Source organism: Phymastichus coffea, unplaced genomic scaffold (genome assembly GCF_024137745.1).
Source record: "Phymastichus coffea isolate CEN01 unplaced genomic scaffold, Cenicafe_Pcof_1.1 PCOF00141, whole genome shotgun sequence".
NCBI lineage: Eukaryota > Metazoa > Arthropoda > Insecta > Hymenoptera > Eulophidae > Phymastichus > Phymastichus coffea.
The window spans coordinates 135,005-151,106 of NW_026706952.1; the positions used below are offsets into that span (position 1 = coordinate 135,005).

Consider the following 16,102-nt stretch of genomic DNA (forward strand, 5'->3'; position numbering starts at 1 on the left):
CTTTTATTTGGCGCAACTCTATAGGTCAATATACCCGCGCGCGCACACGTACGCGTGCGGTGGCGGCAGCTATATATGCGTCCTGCGTGATACCCGATAGCCCCGCGAGAGAGCGCCTATGCACGTATTACACATTTTTTATTCGCGCAATAAAGATTCGAAATTGATGCGGTGTGTGCAGGCAAATTACTGATTTACGCCGAGTAATTAGTTTGATTGTAACCGAGCTTATTCATGAGCCAATTAATTCGTCCTTGCAGGCGGACATATACTTGCTTTCTTTTCGTTATGCCTGCGCGCTTTTGTTTCTTGCTCTACTCCTTTTTCTCCCTTTCTTAACTTCGTATCTTACTTTTGCGAGAATCACAAATTGTAGGTTAACATCATTTCTTTATTCATACGATTCTTTTTAATAAGCGCTCATATACTGCGATCAATTGCATATCTCATAGTTTCAAGCATAAATCAGTACCCTGACGTTACACGTGCATTGACGATACAAATGAACACTATATTGAATAAATAATGCCCTTCCAATAAATATTCACAGATGATTATTTATTAACGCTACATATTTACGTATTAATTGTTGAATTCTTCTGTTAGCTAAGACAAGATGGCTTGGATGAATAAAAAATATTTATGTCTGAAAACATATAACTGCTGATAAAAATAACGACATCAACGATGTAAAAAAAAAAACAAGAAAAGAAACCCGTATGTAGTCCAAATTATCACATCAATCATTTGTAATAGCGTTATTTCAATAATATCATATAATAAATTTACTCAATAGTAGATGTTCTCTATGACCCTAGTGTTATGTTAGTATTAGTTATATATAAAACACCCATGAAAACTTTTCCAATTTCATATTCTAATCATTAGTTTTCGTTTCCCGCAACCTCTGACTTTACAATGTAAGAATTGAAAATATTATATGATCCATTATATTCTATTCACTTTTTCTCTTTTCCAATCACACTTTAAGACGATACTATTATCTTCACAGATGCTATATCAAATTATTAATTCGTATTTTGTAATTCACATGTTACTTTTGCGAGCATAATCAGAAATTATTACACTGTAATTTAAAAAGATAACTTCTTATTTTCTTATAACGATATATTAACGGCATATTTCCATTTTCGTAGATTATTATTCATTTTAATTATTCATAAATGGAATTTACTACTGAAATATAAATTTTCATGCTGATAGATATATAATACAGCCGTTTAACAGTATATATGAAAATTTAAAAGTTTGCTCTCTTTTTTTCGCATGAACAAAATCATGATAGATGCCGGCGACTCATAATTTTTTCAAGATAGGAGGATATGATGATAAAATAGAAGACAAGATCGAGCTAATAGACAGTGAACGAAAACATCAACGTGTTTTATATATATATATTGTTAATATTTTTGAATGAATGGATTTTCACATTTTTTTCAACGATTCATGGATAGAATAAGCTCAAGAATGAAGAATATTTTGTTTACACAAGCCGATAGCGTAAGAAGATAAGTTTTGTGATTTTTCATTGTGACATTTCGACCTCATTTCATGTTACTCTTATTTCACCCAATTCGTCTTTAAGTAAACTTTTCTATGAACTACGAAAACTCACAAAAATGTGTAATCAAGAAGGCAGGTCGGTATTCCAATGTTGTTTTCCCCTCTCTTTTCATATCTGCATTACACTTGTACAAGCTTTCCTGCCGCATCAGCAGAAATTCAAAGTAGAATTGAAGTAGTTACGTTAATGAATTCTTCTCTGATTTTTTTACTTATAATATGTTATGGAATGTAACAAGATTTGTTATGATAATCGATAAAATAATTATTATTTTATGTGGAGTTGAATTTTGAAGTAGCAAAAGTTTTTAATTGATAATTGAACAAAAATTGGCAATAGCATTAAAAAATGTGCAATTGATAGTTGAACAAAAGTTATTAATAACACTCAGATAATTGATATTTAACTTTAATTTAATTTTAGACAGTCCTTCTAATTTACGATTCTTGCCTCAAATTGTTAAATTGACGTTTGTTGTAATTCAGATTTTTAGTATTGTTCAGTAAGTACATTAACAAAGTATATAAAGAATACGACAAAAATACCATAAACGATGTGAATATAATATTACAAGAGGATTAAATAGAAAAGTACTGTGAAATAGAATGTATATTAAATATAAAACTTGAAACGGTAGTAATACTACAGACAATAAGCGATCGGATATACGTAATAAATACAAAAGTCTACTATCTATAAAAGGATAGCTCAAAATAAGATATTAAAAATAATGTTTTATGACAAAAATAAAATGGTCTTGTGCTTATTTTTGGGAAACATAAGTTAATATTCTAAGTTCATGTTCTATCTAAAAGATTTATATACACTGAAACGTTGCTGTTCAGATAGACTAAAACTTTTCAAAAATGCCTACTTAAAGATTACTCATAAATAATAACGTACAAAAAGAAATACTTGCTAATAAATACATCAACTTGGACTCTAGTTCGTAAAAACAAAAGAAAAAAAAGTCTACGAAATTTTGACAGCGTGTAAGTGTAGAAGATCGAATGAGAATCATTGGACTAGCGTTAATTGTTGCGAGATGAGTAAGGCTCATAAGGCTTATGCTTAACCATGAAGTTGAGAAAACCGTCGACGTCGTCGAGCTCTCGCGAGTAGAATTTAGCGGCAATCGTTGCTCTGCCCGAAAATCCTGGTGTCATGGAGAATCGACAAGCTGCTTTACCACCAACTTCTACGTTTTCAGAGAGTCGTAGTTTCAATTGTTCTTCAAGGCCTGGTCCATCTATTAAGAATTTGCCACGTTTCAGAGGAATTGGCAATGGATTTTTAAAATGTGCCGTTGCTTCTAGCAGTTCGCCAACGACTGGGCTTGATTCCAGCTAAAATTAAAAATTTAATTTGTCTATTGATAAACGCAAATGTCCATTACACGAGATTAGAGACAAGTGATATATAACATTTTTAGCGTACAACCGTAAACTTAACGATCGAGTTTGCGCTAAAACTTTAAAACTTTTTGAGAATAGAATGCAAATAATTTTACCTCAATAACAATATCAGGTTTCCGAACACGAAAATCATCCTGCGCGAAATACTCAAAGTTGGTATCCTTAACAGTGGCAAGACAAGATATGTTAAAAGCACTCTGATCTAGAAGTCTCGAACTGTATTCCTCCCAGGATACCTCGAGAATCACTTCATCGGTTGCACTGGGTTTGATAAAACGTTCAGTGTCCGAGCGTTTTATGGGATCACCAATTCGACCTGTATACGTGACAGCTTCCACACGCAGAATTACAGAAACCTGATAAGTTTCCACATAGCTGTGATTTTTCACCGTCAGTACAACGCTGAAACATGCGATTTAATATTCCATCATTATTATATACTAAAAATAATGTATTCGATTGCGATAACATGAAATAAGCCTACTTGAATGGCTGACCGATGATAATATCGTCTTTGAGTTCAAAGTTGAACATAATGTCATTGAATTCTTCGTTGAGGTAATAACGGCTAAACAACGATTCGCTTTGGCGCAGCGCCTTTAACATGGCGGCCCGCTCTTCTTCCGATTCTACGAATGGACAAAGTTGTATTTGTTAGGCGTTGGAAATATCAAAGCTTCAGCTTCAATTGATACATTTATTGAAAAACTTACTTTCCGGGTATTTGTAATGGTGTGTTATGTCTTCGCGTTCCCACCTCCCAACAGCTTTTGTACTGATATTTCGTCCAACTCTGACATGTATGAAACAATAATGAAAACATCCATCTTTTATGTATTTTCGAAATGTAATATTTTTGAAAAGAGATACTTAAAATCATTCTGTATTGAATAATTTAGCAATGAAATCCTAAGACCATTTAGTGTTATGCAAATTAAAAAAAATTAGTTTATATTCTTGTCAGAACATTAATACTCTAAAACATGAAAATTAAAGAATGCTAAATTGGCAAACAGAATGGCTATTATGACTTAGAACTTTGATGGTTATATTTGTTAATGAACGTAGATTTAAATGTACCTGTGAGTATAATTGACTCAATTCTCAGGTTATACATTTCGGTTCGACGCGAAAGATCTTTCAAAAGCTGAGAATATTCAGTTTTAGCAAATAAGCGTGCAAAAATCATTTGCGCATAAATTATTAAAATATCTCGTACTGAATTCGCAAATATTAATTTCGCAACAAAGAAAAGATGTTTTTTTTCAAAATCATAAAGCTTTGCGCTTACCCATAAATATCCTTGCCAACAAGTTTAAGGGGCTGCGTTGGTCCATTGTATCGCCAGAAAACTTTGTCGGCGTTGACCTCAGCGAAGACGAAGCTAATATCGTAGGGTCGATGTACCTCACCACGCTTGATCGCCGCGACGGAGGCTGGACCACAGCGGAAGGCATTTTCGCTGAGCTCTTGGGGCGTCGCGTCTATCACCTGCCAACCGTGCTGGTCTGCCGTCAAGTCCAATCGTTTCATCCACACCTCGTTCCACACGTGGAAGTTCCTGCACAGAGTCGCGCCAACTTTTACTTTTACTCAATTCGTGGATTTTTGTTCGTCCGCTTTGCGAACTTTTTCAATGTGACATGATTCCAATAGCGTACTATTGTTTTGAAATTGGTTAAATTTGCTAATCTTTTTATTCAACGTAAGTAATTCGACATAAGATTTTAGTTTGGAAGCGTTGATTCTGTTTTTTTTTTTTTTTTTTTGCAGCAAAGGCAAATTGAAATTCCAATGAGTTTCAAACAAAAAGAAAAAAGCAAGACAAATTGACAAATGGGATTAGCAATCTGAATCGATTACCATATCGAATCGCTAGCCAACTCAGGCATGGTTTTGCCTTCCTCATCCACAAAGTAATCTATAGTCAAGCTGCTCTGCGTGTCGTGAGCACTTAAGTAATTAGTGATGGTACGGCAGGGAATACCAAGCGTCCGGCAAACCGTCGTTAACACACCCGCGAACACCCAACATTGGCCGTACTTCACGGGCTTCTTCGTCTTGTAATACTGCTGTAAGATCTTCTGTGAGCCTAGCCACTGCGTCGGTGGGGTGCCACCACCGAAGTCTTCTGACCAGTTACCCAGTACAACCCCGTAATCGTCTTGTGAATTCACCTGTTTAACAATGTTTGTTTTTCATTGTTTCCTCAGTCACTTAATAATATTCCAAGTAAAATGGTATTTAAAGACTACGTCAATTCGAGTAATGTTAAGTACACAACGTAAAAAATAAAACGTCAAAACAGTTTTAAGAGCCAACAAGTCCGTCAAATTTCTTTCATATTACAAGCTGTCCAAATCTGTTCTTGAAGAGTCATCTGTCGAACATTTCAAGCTCAAAGTCTGACAGACCACCCTAAAATGTGAGGCGCGTGCCAAGTATATGGCGTAACAGCAAGTTGCACTCTTAATAAACGCATACCGTTTGCATTCCGAACGCAGAACGTCGATAAAAATTTTCGTATTTCCAATGAAGAACGCGTCGCGAAACAAAAATAGTTGTGACATTGAAAAGACTTACGGCAGCAGAGAGGCATCGAGTAATGACAACAGGATCGTTCCGACCGGATACCCGCACCTTGCCAACTTCGATCATCGTGTATAGAGCACAATCCAAGATATCCTTCTCGAATTGTGCGTATTTCCAAACCGTCGGTCTCATCTGATCTTTTGTACCACGCCATATGAGTCCTGTATCAGCTAGCACATACTCTTGCCTCTCGGCTTCGTTTCCTAAAAACACCACGTCCTCTGCGAAAGGAATGAAATGGTTATTCGTATGCAAATAACCCGAGCCATTGATCTACATTCTTACAGGCACATAAGGCAAATGCAGAGATAATTTGTTGGAAAATTGCCCTGTTGCGACAGCAAAGCTTTGTTCGCATTTGAATGCAATAGAGAGAGAGAGAGAGAGAGAGAGAGAGAGAGAGAGAGAGAGAGAGAGAGAGAGAGAAATCACACTGCACCTTCTTCAGTTTTAATCAGCTGCTCGTGTATTTGAATGCACGCGCGGTTATTAATAAAGCTAATCTATTTTGAAAAACGGACTCACCTCGACACCAGGGATTGCATATCAAGTAAAACGGATAGTCGACCGTGAAGCTCACAGCACCCTCGGAGTCCCGTCTCTTCGTGTCGATTTCCATGCGCCACTTGCCAACAATAGCGTCTGCCGACGGCGTAACCTGCATAAAAACCAACATACCATAACGTGAGCTTAACGTGCAAGCATATTTCACGCCTGAAGTACTTTTCAATTACATTGCGCGCATGGGGGAATTAATTGAAGTGTAGGTTGGGCGTGAATCACGCGCGCGACACTCTCTGATTCATTCGAGAATTCTTTATCGGCAATGCTTCACGTGCGTACGGAAAATTTGTTTACGCTGAATTATGATGCAGTCTGCTCGACTGTCACGTATATTTCGTCATTCATTTCAAAGTTGTATGAAACAATGTTGTAAAGGAGCGATCAACTTTCATGAAATTTACGAAACTGTATAGTGGCATACTTTACTAATTGCTTCTAAGCTACTCTAAATGATAATTTGCCGTATTACAGCTTTACTCGACCTATTGCTAGTCTTCTGCAAAAAAATTTATGCCCTCAAAACTTTTGGATTGGATTCGTTATGTAAATGCTGATGGTAGTGGTGATTTACCGCATTAATCACAGAATGATATCTATACTCAGTTTTTCTGTACTGTAGTATGACTACGTTATTCTATAAGTCATCATCAATCAAGAAAATCATAACTTTCAAAAGCTATAAATTCACAGATAACTGTTATTTGCCACTTTCTGATGAAAGAGCACAAACGACGCAGTTTTTTATTGAAATACCAGAAAAAAGGAATGACATACCTTGATTCTCAACGAATTCTCAGCATAAGCTTCAACGACAGTTTGCCATGTACCCTCGGAAACTTCCCCAGGATGTAGAACCGCTGACGCGACGAGCGTATGATGGCCGTACTGCGGTCTCTTAATACCGTCCACCGTGAACACGATAGACATACCATCGATCGCTGGGTCATAATTACGCGACAAGCTGATGTCCAAATGAAAGGGATGACCGCGACGTACGACCAGACGAGACTGATTGCCACTTCTGTTCATCAATTCGTAGCGCGATGTATAGTGGGCCTCCCCATTGTCTTCGATGCAGTAATCCACGTGCACGATCGTCAGCACCGAGCGGCTGTGGTTGTCCCCTTTGAAGAAGAGCAAAAAGTTCGCCTCGTTAATTCGTCACTCGCATTCGCACTCTCGACTCATCACGCAACAAATTTTATCGACACGCTTTTCGGCAACACTTTTCAAACGATTAACTCGCAAGCTGTCTCCAACTCATGTGCCGCACAGTCGCAGATAGAATTTATGAATGATGGTCAAAGATGAAAAATCGCTGAAAGATTTACAAGGTCGAAACCGGTAGATCCTCCACGTTGGGTACATCTCTGCCACTGGCGAGCGAGATCGAATGAGCGTGCTCGCGTGGATTTTTCGAATATTTATAACGGGGCGACTAACTGTCCAGTACAGATTATAGATATTCAAGAGCGACGGCGGCTAAATGAATTATTCAGGAAATGCCAGGCTGACTAAGAAAATATATTGCACCGATGCACTCGACGACTGCGCCGCTACGGGCAACGCTATTTTCGTCGTCATCTCTACACATTGGGATTTTCATGGATTTATTTTCAGCGTGCACGGATGATTAGAAGAAAAGTGAACGGCGCAGGAAACCTTCCACTTTTCGCAGTGTGCGCAAAAAGAAACGAAAAACCTTTGGCGCGTCTGCCGCAACTCACGTGCCAAACTAATCGCAATCAGCGTAAGATTCAAATTCGCACGGACACTGACAAGCGGCCACTCACAATAGAATCTAAATGGAAAAGGTTTCCTTCGGCGGTCGTTGAAGACCCGATAGCGATCGTAAAATCGGTAGAACATCCTTCGTAAGGCCGTGATGAAAGTGCGCGGAATCGAGGAGACTACCTTTCGCAGTGTTCACAGTTGGTTGGTTCCCTCTGGGCGCGCGCGACGACTATTCGAACGTGACCAGTACCCGCGGAAAAAGCCGAGAGGCACGCGCTCACGTTTGTTTGAACTACTGCCTGCACTATTGAATGCCGGTGTCTGTATGGTGGGAGGCAGAGGATGTAAAAGATCGCGACGTCGCCGTCGTCAAGGTACTCCGTACATGGTTTCAGGCCTCGTAATAGGTCGCCTGTACGAGTGGGAGAGCAGCAGCACATTACCTGCGCACACAGCCGCCGATCGCGAAAAATAGATTGCTTGTCGTGCCTAACATTTGATGGTTGAACGCTTAGCATGCGTTAAACTTTAATTATCCATCTATCAAATACTTAAAATGGATGCAGTATAGGTGTACGGTCGATTGATTCGACAGTGCATATCATTGCGACTGCGGTGTGTGTTTTGTTGCGAAATCGAATCGGAGCGAAGAAACACAACCGAGCGTTTGTTGCGGAACGGAGCGGTGGTGCAATTGGCGCGTTAAGATATGCGAGCATCGAGCGATCGAGACGAGAAGCAAAAGTGTAGCGACGCTCGGTCAACGATGATGGGTCGTTCGAACGAGAAATTAATATTTATCGGCGGGAGTGACGCGCGACGGTGTGTCGTCTCGGCGCTCGATTAAAAGTAGGCGATAGATTGTTATTACCTCCCATACTTGCTCCGCAATGAATCGGCTACGAGAGTTCTAAGCAAACTTTGCGACGCGTACGAACACAATCGCGCACCCGATAAAACGAGTATTTAACTGGCATGAGCTCTCGCGAGAGTATGTATCCGACGACGATTACCGTCGAGTTATATCTTTTTCGCGGCAACCCGTCAAAGCATAACGGACTCGCACTTGCGCGCGCTATAAAAAGGTGCAAAGCAAACGCGCGCCAATTAAGTTGATTAAAGTACGTCGGACGTCGTTTTCAATGTCTTCCTTTGAGTGGCATTCCCGTGAAAAAAGGTGCGCGCGCGAGCTCAGAAATATTAAAGAAAAGATGATATATTTGAGAATGGGTCAGGGTTCTTTTTTCTTTCTGCGAGTACATGTAACGTGATCGAGCTTTCCTCAAAACCCAACGTTCTAATGGGCCAATTGCTCTATTGCTCTGTTTGATCGAACGCGCGTGTGCGTTTGCGCTCGTCTCTGAAAGCGCAATTAATCACGCGCGCACACACAATCGAAGAAAAAAGAACGGCCGTTAATTTATAGCCTCATCAATTTGCTAAATGTCAGCTATGATATTTTTCTCGCATTGATCTAATTCGACTTTGGGCGGCCGCCTCCGCGTGCGCGTATTCGAATTGCGCAATTGAACTTTCACTGGGACGCTCCTGTACACGCATGTCTAAATATATAATACGAGAGAGGAAGGAGTCAAAAGAAATCGGTGTAAGAGTATGGTCGTGCATCGCTGACGCTGCGCCTTCTCAACCGAGTCAAGGTCCACAAAGCAACTTGACAGTGTAGCTCTTTGGAGCGAGAGAGAAAGAGAAAGAGAGAGAGCCGGATACCTTTGCACATCGGAAACATGACACGCGCCTCGTTGCGCTTCGTAATGTACGATCCCCTTGTCTTACATTTCGCCAACTGTGTCCTCTCGTTTGCTCGTTGCTTGATATTTTATTTTCCGAACGTGATATCGCTGATGAATTAAAAACACCTAAGAAAAAGTCTTACTCCGACTTTCGATTAAAGCTCCTCCAGCGAGACAATCAATGATCACCATGACTAACCAGACACTCAAGTACGCCGATTGCTTTGTAAACATCGCCAAAAGCCCATCGATAAATCACTCACAGCAAGAGTTGACTTATAAGTTATTACACCCATGCCAAATTCGATTAGTTCGCTGCCAAGCGCACTCTTAAATCAAAAATTAATTAGTGCCCGCGCGAAAAGTCAAGCACGCAGGACGTACCTTTTTGGCAAATAACAAAGCTGCGCTCATTTCGCGGAGCCACTGCTAATTTATTAATATCCGTTCCGCTTCTCTATATCGCGGCGATCGCTCAAAAATCGTAATGAGATTGTCGCGGGTCAGTTTATTTTAGCGGAAAGTCTTGTTTCGCGAGCTCTACGCTCGGTCCGCTAACGCTATTTCCAGAATACGTTTCCGTATCAGGGCAGGGCAAGCCTCTTATTCTATTTTCACGCGAAGCATAATAGTTTACAAACTTTCGTCGGGGAATCTCGTAAAGCAAGGAATTTAATAACTTCGCTCAGTGCGAGTTGATTTTTCGCGAAGGCGAGCACGAGAGAACAGCTAATAATAATGCCGCGGCACCTATGTTTAGCCAACCGATATATATGTGCCTTATGCACTTTTGTGCCTGGTGCACGTGTGTTTATATAATATCGCACTTACTGAAAAAACCAATTCTGAAGGATCAAGTACGACGACCGACGTGCTACGCACCTTCGGTTAGACGTTAACGTAGACGGAGACACATTCATTTGATCATCAGTCGCTGTAAGATAAGACGTCGTGCGACAACGACCCAGCCTCGAGTTTAACCAGATGTACAGCAAAATAAATTTCGTACTTCTTAACGGAATTAGATATTATCAGTTAAAAGTCGCGGGCGACGATTTGTATCGAAGCACAATCTATAGCTAAGCGATTGCAAAATCGAAGAGGCGAATAAAATGCTGAAAAGTAGTCGTCTCCCACGCGAAGGCCTCGCAAACGAATCCACGTAATGCATACTTTCCTCGCTTCGAAATCGCGCTTAATGACGCGCATCGGACTACAACCGCGAGCAATTATTTACAACCACAAGCAATTATTGCGCGAATGAAGGAGAGGCGAAACTACACTGGAAGGGACGACGCGCGCGCGCACCGCGATGAAAGCTCGGCGACCACTCTTTCCTCCGCGTCTCGTTTGAGCCTTGAGCGCCGGTAATCGGCGCCTATTATTCTCTGTCGAGGGAGTGACGAGGTTTCGCCGTTAAATGCTACGTGGATCGATCGCGAAAGATAACAGGATGGCATATCAATTCGAAACTTTGGCCGATTATGTGACATGATAGATGACTTGATCGGCTGCTTCATTTAATTACGTCTTTTTTCCACGCAAAGTTAGAAGCAAATATTCCCGGCGGTAATCTTTTTGACTTTTTACCGATGTCTGCAACTTCGCATACAATGCTTTGAATGCTTGAATGATGAAAGATTGACGTCTGAGTAACAAACCGACATTTACAATTACACGTTATAGTAATATTTCGCCGAGTTAATATTCATTATGCTGATTCTTATTAGATCACACAAGCTTACGTCAAGTTTATTGATTTCCATATATCTCATAATGTTACTATAACGATCATCAGTCATTGTTAAATTGCAACTGTGTTATTTTTTTAGAACGCTTGTTGCGTAGAACGGTAAAATAAGCAAACTAAGGCGGAATGTTGAAACCCACTTGAAATTCTCGATCGGGGCGTTCGATCGCTCGCATTTAAAACAGTTTATAGTCAAGTTAAAAGCTTGAAACCATTTTCACGCAGCACGGTGTTTACAATGACATCACGAGCGCGCGCGCGATCTCAACAGATGAAATCAGGCAACTTACCATTTATAGTAAGTTCTGGTGGTTTTGGCAAGTTGCACTCTAGTCCTGTGCACTCGGGTACAATGTTATGTTCGTGTGGACGTTGAACCCTCTTTATCAATTTCGGACACACGGACGAACAGCAATTACCCATCTTTCCAAACGGTCTAATTCACTTCGAAGTCACGAGTTTCCAAACACACTCGTTATTGAACGATAAGTTCATAATTTGTACGCGCTTATCACATGCGCTTAGACAATTGAAAGGTGTGGTGTGACCCTATGTCGCGAGTATAGGCCTGCCGGTAGTAGACTACTGACAAACTATCGGCATACGTAGCTGTGAAAGAGCTGCAAGAGAGAGAGAGAGAGAGAGACTCCCGCCGACCGAGTATACGATCAGTCTATCCCGCCCAGCATCTTATTTGGCGCATTCGCTGACGTTCTGCTGCTTACTACGTTGCGCAGCTTAAGCCGCCTTGTGACTTTTATATAGCGATGACAGAGTATGTGATATCTTGTTTTTGCGTTTTTTGCTACGAATGCGCTGGTCTTTTTGATTTATTGACTTTGGATTTGCCGGCGGCCTTTGTTTGATACACTTTTCATAGACTCACTTGCATTCGATTGAAAATTCATTGGATCTTTTTCTAACTGCCACTAAACAACGACATGGTATTATAATTTCTATACGCAGGAAACTTCTATATCGAACCATTTTGATTTTTTTTTTGCCAATGAAGCTTTAAACTAAATATTGTACGTCTTCAGTTAGCTTACAATTTTTCTTAAGCTATGATACTAGGTGGAAATGAATGAAAGCTTGAGTTGTTAAATAACATAATATCGCTCGATTCTGTGCTACATATCGTTTAAATGCTCGACTATAAAATTAAGTATGCTATCTGATAGAGTCCGATGATGGCTGACTACCGCATTGGCTAGCTACAGCCCTTGATGACGTTTCTCTTATCGCCTACAAGCCGCCGGTGTGTGAAGATGTCAACTTTCGTATCCCGTCGACGATGAACATAAAAGCAGCGAAATGCATTAAATCCAGAAACGTTGCTTTCATTTCAAAATGCTGATAACAAATTAATAAATTTATACTGATACGATGCACCAAATTTGTTACACAATAAAATTACAAGATAATTAAATACAATTTTTAAGATAAACTAATTTATGAAACAAATCATGTCAAAAATAAATCTTGAAATAACAAATATTTAGCTAGCAATATCAATATTTGAATAATAATATTACTGATCTATTTATAATTAATAGTTTATTCAAAAAGATGACTTAGTTTCACATAACATTTCTTTGAGAAATATATAATTACTAATTTTTAATCAAATTGATTCAGTGTTGGACTAACACTTCACAAGTGCTACTCTATAATAAATAACAAATGAATAGTAAAAAAAACATAATCACAACTTGAATTCAGATGATACCATTTCACTCAGTTCATTAGGAGTTTTATAAACATTGTTCTCAAGATTTCTGTTATCTTCTAAAATTATAACTGTATTAGCCAAATCTTTCAATTGCACAAATAAATATCTATAAACCCAATTTCCATTCAAATCCTGCAAAAATAATGGCAAATTTAGGTTCAGTATATTTTTTTTAATAATTTAAAGTTTGAAAATTATAATCAAATGCATGTTGACTGACTTCTCGTACTTCTAAGTTGACAGTGCCCTGTTTACGAATACCTTGGATATAAAATTTCATCCTCATGTGTGAAACTCCATTTTTCTCATACAGCTGATGGCTACAAAAAATAATCTCTTGTATTACTTTTGTAGTATTAAAATACAAATATATTATCAAGAGTTGTAAAACGATATGTAAAATTAGATTAAATTTAATTTGTACCTGACATGACCTCTTCTACCTCTTCGAGTTTCTTCTCCATAAGCTTTTATTGGGGCACCAACAGCATCAATTACTTTTTTATCTTGCATTATTCTGTCAAGAGCTGTGCTGTATACACCATTAGGACTTTTTTTAGAGAATAGTTCTCGAAAAATAGCATAAAATATAACAGCTGTCACTCCAACCCCAGCAATAATTACACTCATATACCAAGCAGACTTTGTATTTTCCTTGACTGAAAACATTTTTAAACTAAATTAATATTTATGTAGAAACAATGTTATAATAATAAAGACATTAATTGATTACCTGCTTCGCCAAAACCAATTTGCACTTGACCACCAAGATCACTCCGTTCAGATTTTGTTACAGATTTTTGATCAGAATAATTTATTTTTCTAACATGTAATGGTAAATAAAAATTAGATTTTATTGGAGTTATTTGTACTACACTAGGTAATAGACTGCTCCGTCGGACAAAATAAAGTAATGCTTTTGTGGTTGCCATTGCTGTAAAAACAACAGCTTTTTCATTTTTGTTTATCAAAATATTATAGAACTTTCCATTAAAATACTTACTTTCACTCAGTTATTTAAAACATTGACTTAATAAAAACTAACTAAAAGTACTGTATAAAAATAAATCAATATCTAAAATAATATGCTTATAAACAAACTGTTGGGGTTAAAATTACATAGAATACAGATAAATCTGGGCAGATTTGTTCAGTTTTTATAACTGACTGTAATACCGACATAGTTCCCGGTCCATAAAATAGATCCGAATCAGCTGACATTTAGAAAATACCATTGCTGCGATATCTGTTGTTTGATATAAACTGTCAGTTAGGTTAGTGCCTATAGATATAGGTACATACAAAAATGAAAGTATACGCTCAATGCTAATCAACGCTAATTGCATTTGAACATTCAAATCTTTGTCAAGACTAGTGGATATGGACGTTACATAAACACCTTCAAAAGTACAAGAAGAAAAAACATTCAAATGTCTTGTATAACATCATTTCATATCAGCAGTAGACTAAAATAAGATGAGCAATGAATCATTCGTCTAAACTCTTGATTAGAAAACGAGCCTTCAAGCAACTAAATAACTAAGCACCCGTCCTGAGGATGAGTCCACAAGAACAGTGTGAATTGGTTGTCTTGGTCGTCTTCGTGACGACGAGTATAAAGTGATAAATTTAGTCATCATAGTTTTCAAAGTCGTAAAATGATTAAATTCGTGATTGTGGAATAAAAATATTCAACAATCTTATAAATCATATAATCTAGGAAACACTACATGCTACAATTAAACACGTTTAGTACAAAATCACTATCTGGAAATTTTTGATTGGATTTGAAGACACTGTTTCAATAAAATCCTCAAAATGGAAACTTACGAGCAATTAACTATTGGACATGTAGTTGGTTGGGCAGCATCCGGTGCTATGATAATTGGAGGAATTGTGCCATTTATTCCACAGTATAAAGAGATTAAAGAAAAACAAGATACAGAAGGGTTTTCTCTTTATGTCTGCCTTACGTTGTTGATAGCTAATATTCTGCGAATACTATTTTGGTGAGCATTCTTATTTTTCTAATTTTTCTTATTCTTATTCTTATTTTTCCTAATATAGTTTTATAACAATATATTTTGATTATTTTACAGGTTTGGAAGGCGCTTTGAGTTACCACTACTAATACAAAGTATTTTGATGATAGCTATGATGTTTTTCATGATTAAAGTATGCATAGATATTCAAAATAAACATCAGATTACAAAGCAGAAGGATAGAGTCTTTACAGGTATACTTTTTGAGTTGTTGCAAAATGCATTATATTACCTTATATATTATATATAATATAATCATATTTGTGTTATTAATAATAGTTTTGTTAATTTAATCATTAAGTTATTACTATTAATTTACTTTTAGATAATATTAATTTCTTATGATTTAACCTGTTTTGTAGTATTTATGTTTGTACTTTTGTTTGTTTTGTCTTGCTATGATTTTAATTAGATTTCAACATTAAATACTTTTGGAAATGGACAGAGTTCCAGTCCTACGTGGACTTCATACTAGTCTTTGCATTCATTGGAGCTGTGTTGATGTACCTGTTAATAAATGTTCCAATTTTTGTGGAATCAATTGGTTTATTTGCCTTATTAACAGAAGCAATGCTAGGGCTTCCTCAATTTTTAAGAAATTTCAACAATAAATCTACTGAAGGAATGAGGTAATATAAATAATAATGAATATTAAAAGGTTACTTAAAAGAAAAATGATAAAATAATTTAATAAACTTTTGATTTCAGTATTGCAATGGTTGCCATGTGGACAATGGGAGATACATTTAAAACTTGTTACTTTATCAAGCGTAATGCACCAGTTCAATTTTCCATTTGTGGAACATTACAAATTTTAATAGATTTAGCAATACTTGCTCAAGTTTACATTTACAGGAGTAATATCTTAACAGTTAGAGCTACTGGTAGAGTTGACTAAAAGATCTTTCCTCAAGTAGTCAAAGGAAAATAATACAAA

At 37.7% G+C, this 16,102-nt stretch overlaps 3 protein-coding genes across 5 annotated transcripts; 1 reads left to right on the top strand and 2 right to left on the bottom strand.

Annotated features, from left to right (window-relative positions):
- Positions 1-579: 579 nt before the first annotated feature.
- On the bottom strand, positions 580-11,942 carry LOC131672021 (annulin). Of its 2 annotated transcripts, none has more exons than XM_058948930.1 (10): positions 11,682-11,942; positions 6,931-7,280; positions 6,118-6,250; positions 5,584-5,813; positions 4,864-5,177; positions 4,292-4,561; positions 3,714-3,793; positions 3,485-3,629; positions 3,096-3,402; positions 580-2,931 (listed from the first exon to the last, which is right to left on the bottom strand). In XM_058948930.1, exons 1-10 carry the CDS (start codon positions 11,812-11,814, stop codon positions 2,617-2,619), a joined length of 2,277 nt encoding a protein of 758 aa, XP_058804913.1. In that variant the 5' UTR covers positions 11,815-11,942; the 3' UTR covers positions 580-2,616. The 2 variants fall into 2 exon arrangements, with proteins under 2 accessions (XP_058804913.1, XP_058804914.1); XM_058948931.1 differs by lacking the exon at positions 11,682-11,942 and adding an exon at positions 7,950-8,072.
- A 989-nt stretch (positions 11,943-12,931) lies between these two features.
- Positions 12,932-14,273, bottom strand: LOC131672023 (mitochondrial import inner membrane translocase subunit Tim21). The gene is made up of 5 exons (XM_058948934.1): positions 14,127-14,273; positions 13,857-14,057; positions 13,548-13,782; positions 13,344-13,443; positions 12,932-13,255 (listed from the first exon to the last, which is right to left on the bottom strand). The coding sequence occupies exons 2-5, from the start codon at positions 14,053-14,055 to the stop codon at positions 13,097-13,099; spliced, it is 693 nt and encodes a 230-aa protein (XP_058804917.1). The 5' UTR covers positions 14,056-14,057; positions 14,127-14,273; the 3' UTR covers positions 12,932-13,096.
- Positions 14,274-14,397: 124 nt separating this feature from the next.
- LOC131672022 (solute carrier family 66 member 2) lies at positions 14,398-16,077 on the top strand. 2 transcript variants are annotated; one of them, XM_058948932.1, is made up of 4 exons: positions 14,398-15,132; positions 15,223-15,359; positions 15,578-15,794; positions 15,874-16,077. In XM_058948932.1, exons 1-4 carry the CDS (start codon positions 14,942-14,944, stop codon positions 16,061-16,063), a joined length of 735 nt encoding a protein of 244 aa, XP_058804915.1. In that variant the 5' UTR covers positions 14,398-14,941; the 3' UTR covers positions 16,064-16,077. The 2 variants fall into 2 exon arrangements, with proteins under 2 accessions (XP_058804915.1, XP_058804916.1); XM_058948933.1 differs by having other exon boundaries at positions 15,611-15,794.
- The last annotated feature ends 25 nt before the right edge of the window (positions 16,078-16,102 follow it).